A 23,716-nucleotide genomic window follows, 5' to 3' on the forward strand; every position below is an offset into this window, starting at 1 on the left:
AATTTTAACAACTAGGAATACGTTATAATACAATAAAATTTTGCACAATTTTAGAAAAATATCAGTCAAGAAATTATTAAAATTACCAACTACATTCATGGTAAGAAATAAGTCTCTTTTGTAGGTACTGTAATATCGAAAACCCCCGCCATTTTGCTGTTAATTTTCAATAAGATGGCGGTTTTGAAATAGTTACCTTTATAGAGCAGAAACTAATACACACTTTAAACGCATTTCACTACCTGAGTAAAATCAAGAATTAAAATCATAGAGACACCTAAGTAACTTCACTGCTAACTTAGAATAAATGAAATGTATAAAGTCATGCCTCTAGCGAGATAGCGAGTGTTTTTGCCTAGAATTTTCACTCATGAATTACATTAAATTATAGTAATTTATTATTAGATTAAAACCAATATTTTTAGCTTTTCCACTTTTTTATTTGACCAGCGACCGGGTTTCGTCGTTACCGACATCATCAGACTGGTGAGAGGCTATACAAATTGTTATGTTATATATAAAAGAAGGCAGGAGTTGATAACCATGATTTGATATAATTTTATGAGAAATTAATTTAATTTGAGTGAATTTAAGTATTGTATGATATTTAAAATATTTTTTATAAAGGTTTTTTTGTATTGAAAGCACGATTTTATATAAAGTTATAATAGATTTGCATTTTTTGTAAATGAATTTAAATTATGTAACGAGGTATCAGGAAATGCTGGTTGACGGCTCCTTCCACTAAGCTGTGGTTGTCCGGGGGGAGTCCGAAGTTCTCTGAAATGTAAATTTCCCGGCAGTCATTTCTTATATATAACATAAACATAACAATTTGTATAGCCTCTCACCAGTCTGATGATGTCGGTAACGACGAAACCCGGTCGCTGGTCAAATAAAAAAGTGGAAAAGCTAAAAATATTGGTTTTAATCTAATAATAAATTAAAAATGCAATTCCATCACGAAGTGTCAGTGGATAATATAAATCTATGAAATTATAGTAACTTTAAACATAAAGAGTAAATCCACTCACGAGTAGGCATAGGCAATGACACTTATAATGTTGAAGTCTGAGTAGGGTCATGATAACCGGTGTTGCATAAACCGTAGCTAGATTTCAGAGTCACTTGGACGTTAAGTAATTAAAAAAAAACACATTAAACGCTAGCAAACAACCTAATGGCCTCCAATCAAAAAATGAAATGATAAATACAAAATACATAGTAATCATTCTAAATGACATAGAACTCTGGTTTATCGTTTAAAATATAAACATATTTGTTTTCGTATATATTTGAACTACTTTATGCATAGCTTTTAATGAAGAATTGACGCAAATATATAATTTGACATCTACTAAAAATATACAGCGAAATAGCGACGCTTTCCGCAGTTATACAGCTCTATTGTGGTTGAATTACTATGCAAATGATTGGCAAATATATATGAAGAGTCTTCTAGTACAAGACTATGGTATTTCACCCACAATATACCTACTGTGAGGAAATAAGTCGTGTTTATAGTCCGGACAGCCGCAAGCGCCGCCATTTTGCTTTTTCTTGGTTTTAATGAAGGGGCGGAGCCAAGTGGTGTGTTGGTGCCAATCCACTTGCAATAGGTAAGGAAAGGGAGAGCAGCGCTTCCCGAACTACAGCGTCCAAAAATTTGATTTAATTTATTTGTAAATACGTACATATTTCTAGGCGTGTCACACGTGCCCTTTTTAATGTATTTTCACCACATTTTAAATAAATTTATTCATACTTATGGTTTCCTTTTGTATGCGTAAGAAATTTTAACTTTTGATAGATTTTTTTGAAGAACTGGTTCCCATTTGATAATTTAATCTAAACGTTGAGGCAAAGTATGCAGGCATGTACATTGAATAATATCGGGCATATACCTTAAATAATATGTAAAAAAATGCAATGAAAATAAATACTTAAATAATTTATTGTAACTGCAGACAGTTGGTAGAATTCCATGTTGAATTGTTGGATAATATATCCAAAATTAAACAAGGTTATATTGGATTAAATTCTACTTTTATTTACATATGTTTGATAATATGTGACGCATTTCGTCTTATTAAGATATTATCAAACACTCATTGCCAAATAAATATGAGTGATTTTTTCAGTATAATATTTATTTAATATTATCCTGAACTGGCACCTGAAGCAAAGGGCTGATCACCTTCCCTTCATGTGTTAACAATCAAGATAACACCGCGTTTATATGATGCAGTACCCTATGCACCATTGAGTGTGGATAAGGGTTTGAATGGATGAAATAATTCAAATATGTAGATTACTCCGCGCGTCACATATGAATTTTTTTATTCAACAATATAATGTTCTTTTTTTGTATGCTTAAAAAAATAAGTTTTTTGATAGAATTTTAGGAAGAACTGACCGTTTTCATTTGCTTATTCTGTTCAGTGTGGGTTCATCGAGCATGATCATCATCGTCTCTGCTTAGATTTTTTGTACAAATACCTAATCTAACTAAAGTGAAATAAACAATGCTGGCCATGTCATCGCAATAAGGGGGTAAATTATATGGAAAAAAATCGCATTAATAAAATAATTTGTGCAAATATTAATACGATATTTTACTGGCTCAATTTAAGCTGGATAATAGAAATTTCTTTTGGCCACCTTTGAGATTATAATATTAAAAAGCCTAGAAACATCTAGAAATATCTTAAATCTGTAAATATTTAAAATATGTAGCTGTAAAACAAGCTAAAAATTTGAATCTTTCTATGAATATTTTTCCTAAATACCTAATCTTACTAAAGTAAAATATATAACAGTGGCTATATTCAGAAAAATCATGAATAATTTAGAAAAGAAAGATATGCACTGGAATTTCTATTATTTTTCAATCACCTTTGCAATTTTTAATAGTTCAGAATTATGCACAAATATGTTTTAAATGTGAATATCTAATTTATTATTTTTGAGAAGGTTCTAAACTCAGGGAGGAAGGTTCTCAAACTGTGTGCCGCGTGACGTCACCGCACCCCGTTACGGCAGGCAGGGTGCCTATAAATACGCGCGGACACGAACCCAGTCACCATTCCCCGCCGACCGCCCGCCGAGCGCTGTCAGCTTGGATCTCGACACGTACTGCAAAAACACACCGCCGCCATGAAGTTGCCATCAGAGCTGACCATTCCCGTGGACCCTGAAGGCCAAGAAGTCTACTTTGCTGCCTTGCAAGACCTCATGCAACGAGCCGCCCAGATAGAAGAAATATTGCATCAGATTGAGGAAATTGTCTATCACGGCCACGATGGGATGGCTTCGACCCAGGAGCAGGCCCCCGACTGTGAGGAGGAGCAGGAAGATGTCGACTATGATGAGGAATATGACCTTGACAAGACCATGACTGCCTCGGAGCATTCTGACTGCGATGAAGACGAAGACGAGGATCTTGACGTATCTCGCTGAAGCATTTCACCGATATCCCTGACGCGGATCGTATTGGATCCAACGCAATTATGCACAAACGGCCCTTTTAAGGGCCAACAAACGAATTATAAACACAATATTACTGGCAGAGTTGCTTATATTATAAATAATATATTTTATTTTCATTTATTGGTTCGGTAGTTACTTTGTGGTAAAATCTATCCATTTTTTATTAATGTTTTACTTGGTAAATAACACTAAATTGTGGTTTATTGTAACTGCAGACAGTTGGTAGAATTCCATATGGAATTGTTGGGTAATATATCCAAAATAAACATTGGTTTATTTGGTTGAATTCTACATTTATTTATGTAAGTATATGTTAATATACGTGACGCGTTTCGTCTTTTTAGGACATTATCAAACATTATTAGTGTTTGATAATGTCCTAAGAAGACGAAACGCGTCACGTATTAACGTATACATAAATAAATGTAGAATTCAGCCAAATAAACCGTGTTGAATATATTACCCAACAACTAAATAGGGGTTTTTACTAAGTAAAACATTAGTTAAAAATAATATATTTTATATTGTTTTATGACATTTTTACTTCTCACAGATGTTTCTGAAGCGGACCGTATTAGAATCCAACGCTATTATGCGCAAAAGGCCCTTTTCGTATCGAAGTATCAAACAGGTTAATTGAAACAATTTTTTTTTTGTATTTTCGTAAAAAAAAATTGGAAAATCTTTTGTTTATTAGTTACATCACAAATTAATATTAAATACGATCTCATTTGGGCTCAATCAAAGACGTTACTCTTCTTGGCATCTATTATATAAGGTTTTGGCACGCGGACGCCATTTTTTCGTCTCGAAACCATACCTGAACTATGGACAAAATGAGCTTTTCCACCGTAGTGCAATCAATTTTGGAGAGCCGATTCATACAGATTGCCGATGGATTTTGAATTAGGTTATATCTGGCAAGACCTTAACCACATATTCTTTGTATGCCCTATAAATGATCAAATGCCATTTTTTTTAAATCTCTGGCCCCGCTTATTCCCCTCCCTACAGATATCCATCTCATCCTGGCGAGCAGGAACCCAAAAGACACAGACTGTTAGTTGTTTTTCTGAAATTAAATGCAATAAATATAGTTTATCTTTATAACTTATAGTCTATCATATTTTATAATTAAGAATTCAATTAACTTGACATTGGCAAATGCATTGAATCACATGTGCAACGCTATTCCGTATTAAAAAAATATATATCTGGCAAAATTCTTGACCAATCCAACACAGTTCATTGTTTTTGTGTGAAAATTTTCATCCTTTTTTTGGATTTGTGGCTTAAATTAAATCCTGCTGAAATATTCCATTACCATTTGACCTTCGTTTTTGTATCTCTGGTAGTATCTTTTCCAGTAGAATTGGGTGATACTTTTCACTATTCATCATCTCAGTCACTGAAAGAAGCAGCCCTGGTCCATAATACAAGGAACACCCCTTAAACATTTTTAAAGGGTGTTGAAAATACGAAAAAAATGTTTTATTTCAATTAATCTGTTCGTTATTGTATATATAATAAAAGTACATAATGTAGTTTTAGAATCAGCCGGGATATTTTGTAAAGACTTCTATTTAAAAGCTCATTTGCTACTATCAGCATCCATTAAGGGATAATATAATGCAAATGGGTTGTACCGAGTATAATAGCGGGAAATCCCGGCTTTTCGGTTCTAATACCTACTTAGTATTTATAACCCTTATCCGCACCTAATGGTGCATAGGGCACTGCATCAAATTGACGCAGTGTTATCTTGATCATTACTTACATGAAGGCAAGGTGATCACTCTTGCGCTTCAGGAACCAGTCCAGGGTAATATTAAATAAATATTACAGTGTTAAATCACTAATATATATTTTCACCTGGGAATCGAACCCGGGACCTCCAGCACGGTAGCTAAACACGCTGACCATTACACCACGGAGGCGGACATAACATACTTAGTATACGAAATAAAATTTTGGAAGCATTGTATTTTATCAATATTTTTTTTGCACTGTCCGGCTGTTATAACAGTGGAACCTCTCATAACGACTTTAGTTCGTTCCAGCATCTTATTTTAATAAAAAAAATCATTTATTTGGTACACACGCCTGTATAACAGCTATTAATATGACATCTATTTAAACTGGCAGTACCTACATAACGGAGTCCTAGTTCCTACAATAATGTACGGAAGCTAAACATGGAGTTGGCAAAAGAAGGATGAAAGTAGACTGAATGCAGTCGAAATGCGATCTCTCAGATGAATGTGAAGCAAAACGATGGATGATAGGTGTTCTAATGTTGATATAAGGAAAGAATGCAAGCCTGAGATAAGCATTATCGATAAAATTAAGAAAGGTGTGTTGGGATGGTTTGGACATGTGGAACGAATGAGTGACATGATAAAACAAATTTATGAGATGAATGTAGTTGAAAACCACCACGAAATCTCTGTTCCAAATCACCAAATCTCTGTTCCGAGCTGCAGCATTTAAAGTGAAGAAAGCCATGATGATCGCCGATCTTCGTTAGAAGTGGCACAAAAAGAATAAGAAGTAGTTGAAAAAGGAGCAAAGGAAGACCGAGAAAAACTTGGCACGATTAGTTGTGTTAAATACTTGAAAGCGATCAGGTTGGGAGTCAAAATAATCGGCGCGCATGTATGCGGAGATGCATGAACGTGGAAGAGTGTTTGAAAAGACAGAGCGATGTGGCGTTCCATTCTCTCAGCCTACCGAATTAATAAAGTAGAATTCAATCCTTGTTTACTTTTGCATATATTGCTCAAAAATTTAAAACGGAATTCTACCAACTGTCTGCTGTTACAATAAGTAAATAAATGACTTTGTGGTAATACCTATCTATCCATATTTCATTTAAATTTCACTTGGTAAATATCGCTATTAGTATATTATTTCTAATAGTGGTATCTAATAGTAGTTTGTCCGCCTCCGTAGTGTAATGGTCAGCACGCTCGGCTACCGTTCTGGAGGTCCCGGGATCGATTCCCAGAGGGGGGGGTCTAATAAATATAAGTAAATATAATCACATAAATATTTATTCAATATTACCCTGGACTGGTACCTGAAGCGGAAGGCTGATCACCTTTCCTTCGTGTGTTAACGATCAAGATAAGACTGCGTTTATTTATTTTTATGTTTTATTAAAAAAAGTATATAATAAACAATAGTTACATTAACAAAAATAAATATTACATTACATTAACAAAAATAGTTACATTAATAAAAATAAAGCCAATTAAACAATACCACATTTATGTTAAAATAACTATTAAAAACATTAAGAGATAACAAATATATGATGCAGTGCCCTATGCACCATTGGGGTGCGGATAAGGGTTCGAACGAAATACCACTATTCACCCCAATGGTGCGAAGGGCACTGGATCATATAAACGTAGTGTTATCTTGATCGTTAACACACGAAGGAGAGGTGATCAACCCTCCGCTTCAGGTACCAGTCCAGGGTTGTGTTGAATAAATATTAAAATGTAAAAAATCACTTATATGTATTTATTAGACCCCCCTCTGGGAATCGAACCTGGGACCTCCAGAACGGTAGCCGAGTGTGTGTATTAATAGTGGTATTTACCAAATGCAATTAAAATTAAGAAAAAAACGATACCTACCAATACATACGTAGACCTTTTATTTCATCGCAAATATCGGCGGGTATGTATGAGGAGATGCATGAACGTGGAAGAGGCGAAGAATGTTCGCAAGGACATAGTGGTGTGGCGTTCTATTCTCTCTGCCTACCCCTGCGGGGAAGCGGCGTGATGGTAAGTTAGTTAGTTTATATCAACCGATAATGCTTCTAGACTGGATGTCGAGAGGTTTGAAATATTTGGTGGCCCTGAAAAGGGCCGTTTGTGTGCGCGAGGTCAATATGGGTCAATCGTTACGAGAACAAAGGGGCTGGTTATAATCAGGGAAGATTCGCCATCAACTGCCTCCGGCGACGATCCAAAAGCGTAAAAAAGCTCTGCAGATCCACGATCTGTCGCTGCAGATCTTGGACGAGAGTGACTGTGACCTCGTGGTCTCTCTGCCGCAGGGTGTGATAGGCCCTGAGATCAGGCGGTGGAGCCAGACGAGGATGAGTTCCTTCCGCAGGCTGGTCCAGATTACCAGGAGCTGCAGGGTCTCTCGTGGGCTCCAACTCTTCAGGCTTCGGATAGCACATGGTCGACACCTTTGATAACAACGGCTGGTAAATTAATAATATTTTGAAATACCTGACCGGGGTATTTATAGGTGCTTGTAAACAAGTCAACAATTACCTTTTCAAACCAACACATAAAAAATCATTTGTTTTATATGCAGGCATGTATATGTAGTAGTAATATCAAGCGTTCTGATTAGCTGTACGTTTAATGAATAAAATACGGTGACCATAACTAAAGTTTTGAAGTTGGGACAAGGAAGGGTTTGTGTGAACACAAACCAAGGAAGTCGTGTGTGTTAATTGTTTATAAATACAATTAGTAATTTCTAATTAATTAAAACCGCTAGTCACGAATTCTTTATTTATTTATTTAAACTTCATGAAGTACATGTACAGAAAATAAATAAGTACATTGACGGGCTTATTGCTAAAAAGCAATATCTTCTGACCAACCAAAAACACGCTGGTGATGTTGATCAAAACGTTTGAAATAATATGAAAAATAACTCCTATAATTGGAGATAATCCAGATTTGTGAACAAGTATTTGGACACACTCAAAATGTTGCAAATAAATTAATTGGTCAAATTATAAGCTTTAAATAATAAAAATGAAAATGATATTTTCTGGCGTTTTTCATGTGTGTGATTATAATCCAGGATTCGGACCGCACATACTTATAAAAGAGATTCTGCTCAATAAAAAGCTTCTTTTCATCTCACCAATAGATGTCTCTAGTGAAGTTCTAGTGATAAAAAAAAACAATGTTTCGAAATTGGATCATATATTATCATGTTCTTTTTATAAAAAGAACTTCCAAGAATTTGAATAGTGTGGTTATCGATAATGGGTAGAATTGGTGAATGTTACACTGTGTAAAGTGATCACTTAAACCAGCCTATGACGGTTGTCAGCCCCGTAAATGCCCAGACTTCTATATTCCTCATCATCCTCGATGATATATAAAAGTCAAATAAATACACTGATTTTTCAATCTTTATAATATTAATTCAATATTACCCTGAACTGATACCTGAAGCAGAGTGCTGATCACCTTTCCTTCATGTGTCAACGATCAAGATAACACTGCGTTTATATGATGTAGTACCCTATGCACCATCGGGTGCGGATAAGTGTTCTGATTTATTAAATGAGTATTAACATATAATAATAACCTCCATCAACGCTTCACGTTTATTCTGAATTTTTTTTTACGAACTCTCTCTTTATCTTATTTTGAGATCTCATCAAAGATGAAGAATATGGAAGTCTGGGAATGCCCCAAAAATGTTTGGGGCCAACGACTGTCATATCACTCAAACCAGCCTATGACGGTCATCAGCCCCGTAAATGCCAAGACTTCCATATTCTTCTTCATCTTTGATGAGTAAAATATTTTGTTTAAATGTTCCTTTGCACTGACTTTTTACCTATACTGTTTTTATAACATTTTTATATTAAACGCATCTCTCAGATTAAAAATGAGACGTCTAGTAGGTGGACTGTTGCATTATTACCGTGATGCCTGTGTTCAAACCTTAGAGTAAATAATGCTAAAAATAAATTGAAATATTTTTTTTTTAAATTACCATAGTCACCCTATTAAAGTTTGGAATGGTCAACTGGAATGACTGTATTTCTATATAATCTCTCTAACAACCCTTAATCCTTAAACCATGGGTGGCCAACATTTTCAGTAGCTGTGCCTGATATATATATATATATATATATATATATATATATATATATATATATATATATATATATATATATATATATATATATATATATATATATATATATATATATATATATATATATATATATATATATATATATATATATATATATATATATATATATATATATATATATATATATATATATATATATATATATATATATATATATTTATATACATATATAACTAACTAACCATCACGCCGCTTCCCCACAGGGGTAAACAGAGAGAATCGATCTGTTGCACAGTAAAAAGTTCAATAAGTGGCTTGATATTTATTTTTAATACATTGTGTTATATGTATGAGGAGATGCATGAACGCGGAAGAGGCGAAGAATGTTTGCAGGGACAGAGTGGTGTGGCGCTCTATTCTCTCTGCCTACCCCTGCGGAGAAGCGGCGTGATGGTTAGTTAGTTAGTTAGAAATATTTATAGTGATTTTAAAACAAAGTTATATTTTAATTATAAATTGGAAAATCACAAAGTTAGTGCTTCAAATAAAAATTATATTATTTTTGGACATCTCATCAAAGATAAAGAAGAATATGGAAGTCTGGGCATTTACGGGGCTGACGACCGTCATAGGCTGGTTTAAATGATCACTTTACACACTTCGTCATAGGCTGGTTTACATCAAATAGCGGCGTGATGGTAAGTTAGTTAGTTTTGTGTTATATTTTTAAACTTTTAAAACGTTCTCCTGAAAAATCAGGTTTTTTATTTGTGACGTTCTTGAAAGGAGTGAGCGATATACACTTTTGGTGGTTTTGAGTACAGTATGATTTGCTCCGCGGGCCGCTGGTGTTGGCCGCCCCTGCCTTGGGATAACCCCTTAACGAGCGGAAGGGGTAATGACTAATACCGATTTTGCGATTGCATTGTATGCTTCAAATGCCGACTGAAGTCGAATTCAATTATAAATATGGTTCAATGCAATTTGAGGAAAATTATTTCAGATACTATATAATTTATTTACAACATTTTGAGTATGTCCAAATACTTGTTCACAAAATCTGGATCATCTCCAATTACAGGAGTTATTTTCATATTAGTTTTTGACATCTCATCAAAGATAAAGAAGAATATGGAGGTCTAAGTATTTACGGGGCTGACGACCGTCATAGGCTGGTTTAAGTGATCACTTTACATACGTAAAACAGCCTAAGACGGCTCCGTAAATGCCCAGACTTCCATATTCTTCTTTATCTTTGATGAGATGTCAAAAAATAATATAATTTATATTTGAAGCACTAACTTTGTGATTTTCCAATTCACAATCAAAATGTAACTTTGTTTTAAAATCACTATAAATGTTTCTAACTAACTGACTTACCATCACGCCGCTTCTCCACAGGGGTAGGCAGAGAGAATAAAACGCCACACCACTCTGTCCCTGCAAACATTCTTCGCCTCTTCCACGTTCATGCATCTCCTCATACATACCTGCTGATTGTTACGACTCCTAGCCTGACCACTTTCAGTATTTGGCATACCTGATCGTGCCATGTTTTTCTCGGTCTTCTTCTGCTCTTTTTCCCACTTACATTCGCCTCATAAATTTGTTTTACCGTTCTTTCCTCACTCATTCGTTCCACATGTCCAAACCATCTCAACACACCTTTCTAAATTTTATCGATAATGCTTCATTATAACTTAATTAAACTGTCTACCGGTTTCGAAGCTAACCGCTTCTTTATCAATACTAATTAGTAATTATATTTAAAATGTTACAAAGTTACATATTCACATTTTATTTTTGACATCTCATCAAAGATGAAGAAGAATATGGAAATGGGCATTTACGGGGCTGACGACCGTCATATCACTCCAACCAGCCTGATATATATATATATATATATATATATATATATATATATATATATATATATATATATATATATATATATATATATATATATATATATATATATATATATATATATATATATATATATATATATATATATATATATATATATATATATATATATATATATATATATATATATATATATATATATATATATATATATCAGATTGAATATAAGATATAAATATAAAATATATTAAATAAATAAAAAAATCACAACCGAAATAAACTCTAAATTTTTACAATGATCGTAGTGGCTTTGTACAAAACAATTTTCTACCATGTGTCATGTAGCATGTGTCTACCATATGAATGGATAAAATTCAGTGCATTAAAAAGATAAAATATGGCTGTCACTAATTGTACTTTGTAATATAATTCAAATGTAACGTTGTTTTAAAATCACTCTAAATATTTTATTATAACTTATATATATACTTACTTACTTATAACCCTTATCCACACCCAATGGTGCATAGGGCACTGCATCGAATTGACGCAGTGTTATCTTGATCATTACTTACATGAAGGCAAGGTGATCACTCTTGCGCATCAGGAACCAGTCCAGGGTAATGTTAAATAAATATTACAATGTAAAAATCACTAATATTTATTTTCACCCCCCCTGGGAATCGAACCCGGGACCTCCAGCACGTTAGCTAAAACTATACTCAGCGGAACTTCGAGACGCCGGACTGACCTGGGAGGAAGCCAAGGAGATGGCGCATGACAGAGTGACTTGGAGATGTCTCGTGTTGGGCATATGCCCACCTAGGAAGCGAACATGGAAAGAAGAAGAAGAAGAAGAAAAATACAGCAATATAAAACAGCAACCCTGCCAGTAATACCGATTATGTATGATTTATTTGGTGGCCCTTAAAAGGGCCGTTTTTGCATAATTGCGTTGGTCCGCGTCAGAAAAATCAATGAAATACTTCAGCGAGATACGTCAAGATTTGTGTCTTCATCTTCATCGCAGTCAGAATGCTCGGAGGCAGTCGTGGTTTTTTCAGGGTCATATTCCTCATTTTCTTCCACATCGTCGAGTTCTCCATCATCAGATTCGCTGGCGGCTTGCTCCGAGATAAGGTCCTCAATCTGATGCACCATTTCCTGCAGTCGGGCAGCTCGTTGCAAGATAATTTCTTCCACTTGGCCAGTTCTTTGCATCAGCTCTTGTAGGGCAGCTCTAGGTTCCTCGAGAAAATTCAACGCTGACGGGATCTTCATGTCGCTGATGCGTTTTTGTAGTACGTGTCGAAATTCAAGCTAACAGCGCTCGGCGGTCGGTCGGCTGTGAATGGTGACTGGGTTCGTGCCCGCGCGTATTTATAGGCACCCCGCCTGCCGTAACGGTGTGCGGTGACGTCACGCGACACACAGCTTGAGAACCTTTCTCCTTGAGTTAGGAGCCTTCTCAGAAATAATAAACAAGATATTCACATTTAAAACATTTTTTTTGCATAATTCTGGACTTTTGAATATTGCACAGTTGATTAAAAAATAACAGAAATTCCTATTATCCAGTGCATATCTCATATAAAAATTATTCATGATTTTTCTTTATATGGCTATATTTTTATATTTTACTTTAGTTAGTCCGCCTTTTTAATATAGTTTTATTGTCCGCCTCCGTAGTGTAATGGTCAGCACGTTCGGCTACCGTTCTGGAGGTCCCGGGTTCGATTCTCAAGGGGGTAAAATAAATATAAGTGATTTTTTCACTGTCATATTTATTCAATATTACCCTGGACTGGTACCTGAAGCGGATGGCTGATCACCTTTCCTTCAAAAATATAAGTTAAAATATGCCGCTTTTGCTGGGATATAGATACTTAGTACATTTTCTGGCATGCCGAAAATATGCACAACTGAATATCTACGATTTTTGATTTATGACGTTCTTGAAAGGAGTGAGCGATATATGATAATATGTGACGCGTTTCGTCTTAAAGACATTAGCGAGTGTTTGATAATGTCTTAATAAGACGAAACGCGTCACACATTATCTTATATATGTTAATAAAAGTAGAATTCAATCCAATAACGGTGTTCAATTTTGAATATATTACCCGATAATTCAACATGGAATTCTACCAGTTGGTAATTTTTAATTTTGTTAATTTTTTTTAATTTTGTTAATAATTAACTTTGTTAATAATTTTGTTAATTTTTTGCAAAAAATTAATTATGTCTTTATTTTCATTGCATTTTTTATGCATATTATTTAAGGTATATGCCCAATATTATCAAAGGTATATATATGCCTGCACACTTTGCCTCAACGTTTAGATTAAATTATCAAATGGGAACATCCAGTTCTTCCTAAAATTCTATCAAAAGTTAAATTTTCTTACGCATACAAAAGGAAATTGTATGTATGAATAAATTAATTTAAAATGTGGTGAAAAAACATTAAAAAGGGCACGTGTGACACGCCTAGAAATATGTACGTATTTACAAATAAATTAAATAAAATTTTTAGCCGCTGTAGTTCGGGAAGCGCTGCTCCCCCCTTCCCTACCTATTGCAAGTGGATTGGCACCAACACACCACTTGGCTCCGCCCCTTCATTAAAACCAAGAAAAAGCAAAATGGCGGCGCTTGCGGCTGTCCGGACTATAAACACGACTTATTTCCTCACAGTAGATAGGGATATTGTGGATGAAATACCATAGTCTTACACTAGAAGACTCTTCATATATATTTGCCAATCATTTACATAGTAATTCAACTACAATAGAGCTGTATAACTGCGGAAAGCGTTGCTATTTCCCTGTCTGTTTTTAGTAGATGTCCAAATTATATATTTCCGTCAATTTTTCGTTAAAAGCTATGCATATAGTAGTTTAAATATATACGAAAACAAATATGTTTTTATTTTAAATCGATAAAACGGAGTTCTATGTCATTTAAAACGATTTTTATGTATGTATTTTTCATTTCATTTTTCGATTGGCGGCCATTTTGTTGTTTGTTAGCGTTAAATGCGTGTACCTATTAGTTTCTGCTGTATAAATGTAACTATTTCAAAACAGCCATCTTATTGAAATGAAAAGCAAAATGGCGTAAGTTTTCGTTATAACAGTACCTACACAAAAGTGACTTACTTCTTTCCATAAATGCAGTAAGTAATTTAAATAATTTGGTCATTGATATTTTTCTAAAATTGTTCAAATTTTATATTCTATTATAACGTATTCCTAGTTGTTAAAATTTCTCAACCATCTCAAGCAAAGTGCAGTAGTAGGTACCTGTTATCGCAAATAAGTGTGAGTCATCACCCCCTCCACTTAAAAAGCAATTAAGGGTTGTACCGTTAGAGAGATTAGTATAAATAGCCCCGAGCAGGTCAGCAGAAAGGAGTGAGCGATTTGTATGAATGTGGAAGGGGCGAAGATTGTTTGCAAAGATAGATAGGTTTGGCGTTTTACTCTGACACCTCTGCGGGGAAGCGGCGTGGTGGTTAGTCAGTTAGTTTTAAAATAGCAGCGGTTGCGATATTTTAAAATTTATTTCTATAAATACAATACGAAACAGTGATTGCAATAAAGAATATAAAAGTCCCCTTTTAGAGCCACCAAATAAGTAATCAATCGAATCGTCCTCAGTTAATTTAGAGAAAAGATCCTAGTGTCTGTTAGCTGGGCATCAAGCCATCTGCGCACATTCGAAGCATGTTTTAAATTTTATGTATTTTATATATAATATTCAAAATAAGATATTTTAAACAAAAGAGTAAAATTGTGCAAAATTTTAATTCATTAAAACATATTTCAAAATTGTTATAAGTTGCCATCTCAAGCCTAGTACAATAATACGTGTTATCGGTAAACAAGTGTGAGTCATCACCCCCTCCACTCCAAAAAGCAATTAGGGGCTGTATCGTTAGCGAGATTAGTATAAATAGCCCCGAGCAGGTCGTTTGAGGGTATTACTGTACAAACAGTCGTTACTATCGCAGTCGACGACCATGTGCTACCCGAAGTTTGAAGAGTTGGAGTCCACGTACGATCCTGCAGTTGGGCCGCTGCAGCAGCCGGCAGGAGGGACCCGCGCTCGTCTAGCTCCACCGCCCCTTCTCAGGGCCTTACAGACCCCGCAGCAGGAGGAGGAAGGTACCGTCTCCAACTCTGATCTGCAGCGACAAGTTGTATTCCTCGAGAACTTCTTGTCCCGCTTGCAGCAGTACCTGGAGCAGGAGAGGAGGGGAGGCGGACCACTACCCTCTCCGCTCCCTTTCTAATGCGCGTGACGCGCATCTACGTCACGTACACTAACGGCCCTTCTCAGGGCCACCAACCAATTCACAACACTCGATACCCGCCGATTATTTCGACTCCTGACCTGACCGTTTTCAAGTATTTACATACCCGATCATGCATGCCTGATTATGCACCTTCAACTAACCATACCTAAATTTGTTTTACCATTCTTTCCTCATTCGTTCCACATGGTCAAACCATCTCAACATTCCCCTGGTAACCAATCATTGTGACGCGCATCTACGTCACGCACATAAAGGTCCTTCTCAGGGCCAACAAATCATTTTAACTCTCGATAACTCGTTTAGCAATATATTCCATTCTAACCCTTATCCGCATCCAATGGTGCATAGGGCACTGCATCGTATTGACGCAATGTTATCTTCATAACACTGCGTCAATACGAACATCGAATAGTATTCGTCAGGCGTAATATTGAATTAATATTAGAGTGTAAAATCACCAATATAGCTAAATATGCTAACCATTACACCACGGCTCCCCTGGTATGGTTGTGACGCGTATCCACGTCACACACATTAACGGCCTTTTTCAGGGCCACCAACTAATTCGTAACTCTTGATACCTGGGTTTGAATTATTGACTTGTTTGTACAAATATGTGAATTTCATATTTTGTTGAAGGCAAAAGTAGACTTAGAGTGGGCTCGAACCCAGATACTCAACTTCGGCGACATTAACCGCACGACCACAATTCCAGATTATTTATTATATTGATAGTATTTCAGGGACTTTTCTTCAAAAAATGCCCCCGAAATTCAGGTGCACATGATGATTCGGTGGTCCTTAAAAGGGCCGTTTTCTATGTATACGTGCGTTGCGCGTGCATTTTTTTTTTTACTTTCCACACATTTTCAATATCTCTAATCTCTAGTCTTCTTTGAATTAAATCTAACCTTTGAGTGTGTCCAAATACTTGTTCGCAAATCTGGATTATCTCAAATAAGGAGTTATTTTTTACATTATTAAAAAAAAAACAAAATTGGAAGATTAATTAATTTTGCGCTACCCTAAATTTGTTTGTATACTGCATCTGTCAAGTTCACACATCGCTCACTCCTTTCAAGAACGTCATAAATCAAAAAACTTGATTTTTCAGGAGAACGTTTTTAATGTTAAAAAATATAACACAATGTATTAAAAATAAACATCAAGCCACTTATTGAACTTTTTACTGTGCAACAGATCTTTTTAGGTAAAACCTGAAGGTTTTTTCTTCATTTGAAAAATATTAAATATACTTTACTCACCAGTATTATTATACTCACCAGGCGCGTATATCGCTCACTCCTTTCGTCATAAATCAAAAAACTTGATTTTTCACGATAACGTTTTTAAAGTTAAAAAAAATATAACACAATGTGTATTAAAAATAAATATCAAGCCACTTATTGAACTTTTACCTGTGCAACACATCTTCTTAGGTAAAACCTGAAGGTTTTTTTCTCCATTTGAAAAATATTTAGTTTATTAAAAAAATGAATTAAACAATGCCTTTTCTTCAAAATGCAAAAACAATATTTTCTGCCCTGTAGCGGGTAAATATTAAGTTAAAAATATGCCTCTTTCGCTGGGATAAAGTAAATTTTCTGAGCATTCCGAAAACATGCACAACTGAAAATTGACGATTTTTGATTTATGACGTTCTTGAAAGGAGTGAGCGACATGTCAAATATGACTGACGTACGACGCCATTTGCAAAAATTATAACATCTTCCGATAGGGTGATTTTTTTGCGCCACCCTGTATAATATAAAAATATCCTAGAATATTGCAAAAGCATTGATCTCCAATTTCAACTCAGCATAAGTATGTTGGTTTAAAATGAAAAACAGCTTATAGTTAAATGTTTTATTATAAATATCTTAAAATATATTCTATGTATATAAAAATATAAACAAATGGCTTAAACGATAAATTCATTTATCTAGCCGTTTTTTTCATATCAAAAGTTTCGAAGGTATCATAATGTGTTTCAAGGTATCATATATGTCATGTTTAAAGATATCACAATGTGTCATTTGTTGAGACGGTTTGGACATGTAGAACGAATGAGTGAGGAAAGAACGGTAAAACAAATTTATGAGGCGAATGCTAGCGGGAAAAGAAGCAGAGGAAGACCGAGAAAAACATGGAACGATCAGGTATGCCAAATACTTGAAAGTGGTCAGGTTAGGAGTCGTAACAATCGGCGGGTATGTATAAGGAGATGCATGAACGTGGAAGAGGCGAAGAATGTTTACAAGGACAGAGTGGTGTGGCGCTCTATTCACTCTGCCTACCCCTGCGGGGAAGCGGCGTGATGGTTGGTTAGTTAGTTAGTTACAATGTGTCATAATGTTCCAAGGTATCCTAATGTGTCATGTACAAAGGTGTCATAATGCATTATATTGTTCGAAGGTATCATAATTCATCATAATGTTTGAAGGTATCATAATGGGTCATAATGTTCCATGGTATCCTAATGCATCATAATATATGAAGGTATCATAATGTGTCATGTACGAAGGTATCATAATGCATTATATTGTTTGAAGGTATCATAATGCATCATAACGTTTGAAGGTATCATAATGGGTCATAATGTTCCATGGTATCCTAATGCATCATAATGTATGAAGGTATCATAATGTGTCATGTTTTAAGGTATCATAATTTGTCATGTTTTAAGGTATCACAATGTGTCATGTTCAAAGGTATCATAATGCATCATAATATTCAAAGGTTATAATAGGTCATAATGTTTTAAGGTTTCATAATGCATTATATTGTTCGAAGATATCATAACGCATACTGATGTTTAAAGGTATCATAATGCAACACAATATTCAAAGGTATCATAATGTAACATAATATTCAAAGGTCATAATAGATCATAATGTTTAAAGGTATCATAATGTTTTATATTGTTCAAGGATATCATAAAGCATCCTGATGTTCGTAGGTATCATAATACATCACAATGTTCGAAAGTATCAAAATGCATCATAATGTTAGAAAATATTATAATGCATCATAATGTTAAAAGGTATCATAATACATCATAAAGTTCTAAAGTATCATAATGTTCAAAGGTATCATAACGCATCACAATGTTCAAAGATATCATAATGTTCGAAGGTATCATGATGCATCCTAATGTTCAAAAGTATCATAATTGATCATAATATTCAAATGCATTGTAATGCATCATTGTTTCGGCCAAAATCTGTGTATTTTTCAGAATAATTTATGTATTAAAATAGTATTAACAAATGTACGCGAGAAGAACAAAGAGACGCAGTTCATCGACTTACATTTTGTTTAAAATATTGTCCCCACCATGTGTAGCTCCTTTAAAATCGTATATAAGGGGTGGCGGACAAAGTTTTGTGTGCTCAGATTAAATAATATTCAAAACGTGTATACGCCGCGCTCGCTCTGTTTTTATGTTGATGTCGCTTTGTTCTTCTCGCCCTTGTGTTTTTGTAATTTTCGATATATTGGTGTCATTTTGTTATTTTCACACTTATAACATTGTAATTTTTAATAAATAAAAAATTGTCTTCATTTGCGCGTTTCCGTCTTCCTAATCAAAAGTGTTCCAGTACCGTTAGCAGTAACAATCATAATGATAAAGGTATCATAACGCATCATATTGTTCGAAGATATCATAAAGCATTCTTATGTTCGAAGGTATCATAATCTATCACAATGTTCGAAGGTATCATTAATGCATCATGATGTTAAAATGTGTCACAATGTTCACAAAAATAATACTAAAACGTAATACGGAAATAGCGTTATACGAGGTCTTTTTGAGGTTTTTTTTATTACCAAATTGTATTGAAAATAATTTGGAAATAAAAAAAAATATTTACATATATAGACAAGTCTTTGAGGCAAATTTTACAATACATACTTAAAAACATTCTAATAAATAAATATTTACAACATTTTGAGTGTGTCCAAATACTTGTTCACAAAATCTGGATTATCTCCAATTACAGGAGTTATTTTCATATTATTTTTTGACATCTCATCAAATTAAAAGCTTAAAAAAATAATAAAAATGAAAATGGTATTTTCTGGCGTTTCTCATGTGTGTGATTATAATCCAGGATTCGGACCTCACATACTAATAAAAGAGTTTCAACTCAATAAAAAAAAACTTTTCATCTCACCAATAGATGTCTCTAGTGAAGTTCTAGTGATTCAAGAACAAGGTTTCTAAATTGGTTCATACATATATAGAACTTCCAAGAATTTGAGTAGCGTGGTTGTCAATAATGGGTAGAATTGGTGAATGTTACACGTGTGTAAAGTGTGCCACTTAAACCAGCCGATGACGGTCGTCAGCCCCGTAAATGCCCAGACTTCCATATTCTTCTTCATCTTTGATGAGATGTCAAAAAATAATAATAAATAAATACATACTAATATAAAAACACAACCGAAATAAAGTAAATTTTTACAATGATCGTAGTGGCTTTATACAAAACAATTTTCTATGATGTGTCATGTAGCATGTGTCTACCATATGAATGGATAAAATTCAGTGCATTAAAAAGATAAAATATGGCTGTCACTAATTGTACTTTGTAATATAATTCAAATGTAACTTTGTTTTAAAATCACTCTAAATATTTTAACTAACTAACTAACTAACCGTTCTGGACGTCCCGGGTTCGATTCCCAAGGAGGGTAAAATAAATATAAGTGATTTATTCACTGTAATATTTATTCAATATTACTCTGGACTGGTACCTGAAGCGGAGGGCTGATCACCTTTCCTTCATGCGTAAACGATCAAGATAACACTGTGTTTATATGACGCAGTGCCCTATGCACCATTGGGTGCGGATAAGGGTTTAAAAAAAAAAAAAAATAACTAACTAACCATCACGCCTCTTCCCCGCAGGGGTAGGCAGAGAGAATCGAACGCCACACCACTCTGTCTTTGCAAACATTCTTTGCCTCTTCTACATTCGTGCGTCTCCTCATACATACCCGACGATTATTACGACTCCTGACCCGGCCGCTTTCAAGTATTTGACATACCTGATTGTGCCAAGTTTTCCTCGGTCGTCCTCTGCTTCTTTTTCCAACTACATTCGCCTCATAAATTTGTTTAACCGTTCTTTCTTCACTCATACGCTCCACATGTCCAAACCATCTCAACACACCTTTCTTAATTTTATCGATAATGCTTATCTCAGCCTTACATTCTTTCCTTATTTCACCATTAGAACATCTATCAAACATCGTTTTGCCACACATTCGTCTGAGCGATCGCATTTCGACTGCATTCAGTCTGCTTTCATCCTTCTTTTGCCAACTCCATGCTTCGCTTCCATACATAAGGGTTGGAACCAGAACTCCATTGTGTACTGCCAGTTTAGCTTCCGCTGATAGATTTTTATTTGCTAAAACTGATTTTAGTGCACCATTCACTCTGTTCCCAGCATCTTTCCATCCCTAGAAAACATACTACCCAAATATAAATATTTTATTATAACTTAAAAATAATGTCTACCGGTTTCGAAGCTAACTGGTAGACATTATAATTATATACTTACTTACTTATAACCCTTATCCACACCCAATGGTGCATAGGGCACTGCATCGAATTGACGCAGTGTTATCTTGATCATTACTTACATGAGGGCAAGGTGATCACTCTTGCGCATCAGGAACCAGTCCAGGGTAATATTAAATAAAGATTACAATGTAAAATCACTAATATTTATTTTCACCCCCCCTGGGAATCGAACCCGGGACCTCCAGCACGGCAGCTAAACACGCTGACCATTGCACCACGCAGGCGGACAAAATAATTAAGTTATAATAAAATATTTAAAGTGATTTTAAAACAACGTAACATCTTAATTATAAAGTGAAAAATCACAAAGTTAGCGCTTCAAATATAAATTATAAATTGTACTATTATGTTTCTGTAATTAAATTAAAAAAATATCAACAGTCCGCATTTGTGACGCCTTCAGTTAATTTTGTAACAAGACCCTAAGTGTCCGTTAGCTGGAATGAAGCATCAAACCATCCGCGCACTATCGAAGGTTAACATAAACAATGACTTCTTCTTCCTGCCTCCTTAGCCTCCTGCGATGTGGATTCCCAGCTGTCAATCCATCTCTTTGGTGGTCTGCCTTGTGCAGTGCAATGTGGGGGAGTCTGGATGGTTCCATTCTCCTCACACGCGCTACCATTGTCTCCTGCGTTGCCTTCCCCACCTAACGACATCTTCCATCTCGCATATTTCCCTTATCCTGGTGTTCCTTATTGAATCTCGTAGACTCTTGCCAGATATGCTTCTTAGGGTCTTCATTTCTGACACCCTTAGCGCGTTTTTTTGTTACTGCGGTGTCCGCTCTGCATATGGTCCCATATTGCTCACTCCTTTCAAGAACGTCATAAATCAAAAATCGTCAATTTTCAGTTGTGCATGTTTTCGGAATGCCCATAAAATGTACTATATCCCAGCAAAAGAGTTATATTTTTAACTTAATATTTACCCGCTACAGGGGAGAAAGTGATGTTTTTGCATTTTGAAGAAAAGGTATTGTTTAATTATTTTTTTTAATTTACTAAATATTTTTTAAATGGAAAAAAAACCATCAGCTTTTACCTAAAAAGATCTGCACAATAAAAAGTTCAATAAGTGGCTTGATATTTATTTTTAATACTTTGTATTATATTTTTAAACTTTAAAAACGTTCTCCCCAGACGTCAAGTTTTTTATTTATGACGTTCTTGAAAGGAGTGAGCGATATATTACTTGCCCAATCACTTCACATGGTCAGAAATGCTCCTAGAGTCTTCGTTTATGCTTCTAGAGTCTTCGTTTCTAGACTAATATATGAAGCGTTGATGAATTACAACTTGGTTTCGTGTTTGATCATCCCCAACTTGCTAATCCCATACATCCTATTCCTCAGCTGTCGACCATGGGCCGGAGAGACTCCCGCGTAGAAGGGCTGTCGGTCCCCGGACCTCTGACCCTCGGGGGCCCCCTTGGCATCCCCCTTGCAGTCTCCCTTGTCCTTGACGCTGTCCTCCTCGTCGGGCGCCGCCTGGTAGAGCCGGGGCTTGTGCCCTGCCGGCCGGAGCTCCTCCCCGAAGTGGGAGCCGCTCGGCTGGCTGAGCGAGTGCTGGTGCTGCGATGGGGCGGCCGGCTCGGTGCTCAGATTGGCGGGGGATTTTCTGGTGCCGTCCGTCTGAGGACACTTCTGAGTTCCGGACGCGTTTGAGAGGCGCTCCGACTCGTTGTCGTCTCCGCTGTCCACGTCACCTGCAAAGCGAGACATAAGTATGGAATGAATTACCTCTCCGCGTAAAAAATGCACCTTCTCTAATAACTTTTAAGAAACGTCAGAGACATTACTATCTATCATTAGAATCCTAACTGTCCATCAAACCTCCTTCCTTAGTTTTTCCCTCTACCTCCTTCCCTAAACTCCCTTTTTCCGTTGCATTCTTTATTTTCATATTTAGTAATTTGGTTTTTTTTAAATGTGAACTTGTAATTTATGTTTTTTAAAATGTTCAAGTACTATCTACCCTCTGATTGCAAACAGCTATATATGGTATCAAACGTTTTGATAAATATCACTAGTCTGTTTTTGGGTTGGTTAGAAGATATTGCTTTTTAGCAATAAGCCCGCTTATGTACTTATTTCTTTTCTATACATGAAGTTTAAATAAATAAATACATAAATGTTACACTTTTCCGAAAGATCATCTCACTCTCACTGTCTCTAGCTACTGGTGGGAGAGCATTCGACGCCATCGGCCCCGCAACGGCAAAGGCACGCTCGCCGGATGTAGTGAAACTTGAACATACCATCGCTGCTGTTGGTGCTGGCCACGAAATGATCCGGTCTCATTATCCTGCGCTGGCGATTTCTTCTATAGTACTTGAACTCTCTGGGCAGGGTGTATGAGCGTGGCAGGGAGATCTGTGAACGAAAAAATTACATACTATACTATACGTTCGCCTCCGTAGTGTAATGGTCATCACGCACGGCTACCGTTCTGGAGGACCCGGGTTCGATTCCCAGGGGGGGTAAAAAGAAATATGAGTGATTTTCTCACTGTAATATTTATTCAATATTACCTTGGACTGGTACCTGAAGCGGAGGGCTGATCACC

At 35.6% G+C, this 23,716-nt stretch overlaps 1 protein-coding gene across 1 annotated transcript in view; it reads right to left on the minus strand.

The window, feature by feature from the left end:
- Positions 1-21,950: 21,950 nt before the first annotated feature.
- Positions 21,951-23,716, minus strand: part of LOC148301603 (uncharacterized) — a 32,099-nt gene continuing 30,333 nt past the window's right edge. Inside the window, exons 14-15 of the mRNA XM_088272997.1 lie at positions 23,409-23,523; positions 21,951-22,856 (exon numbers count right to left, since the gene is read on the minus strand). Of these exons, the coding sequence (XP_088129123.1) occupies positions 22,441-22,856; positions 23,409-23,523 (531 nt within the window). The 3' untranslated portion in view covers positions 21,951-22,440. The remainder of the gene's footprint in view (positions 22,857-23,408; positions 23,524-23,716) is intronic.

The sequence above is a fragment of the Brachycentrus maculatus genome, unplaced genomic scaffold (genome assembly GCF_059751285.1).
Source record: "Brachycentrus maculatus isolate JH-2025_06_01 unplaced genomic scaffold, ASM5975128v1 h1tg000536l, whole genome shotgun sequence".
In the NCBI taxonomy this organism is placed as follows: Eukaryota; Metazoa; Arthropoda; class Insecta; order Trichoptera; family Brachycentridae; genus Brachycentrus; species Brachycentrus maculatus.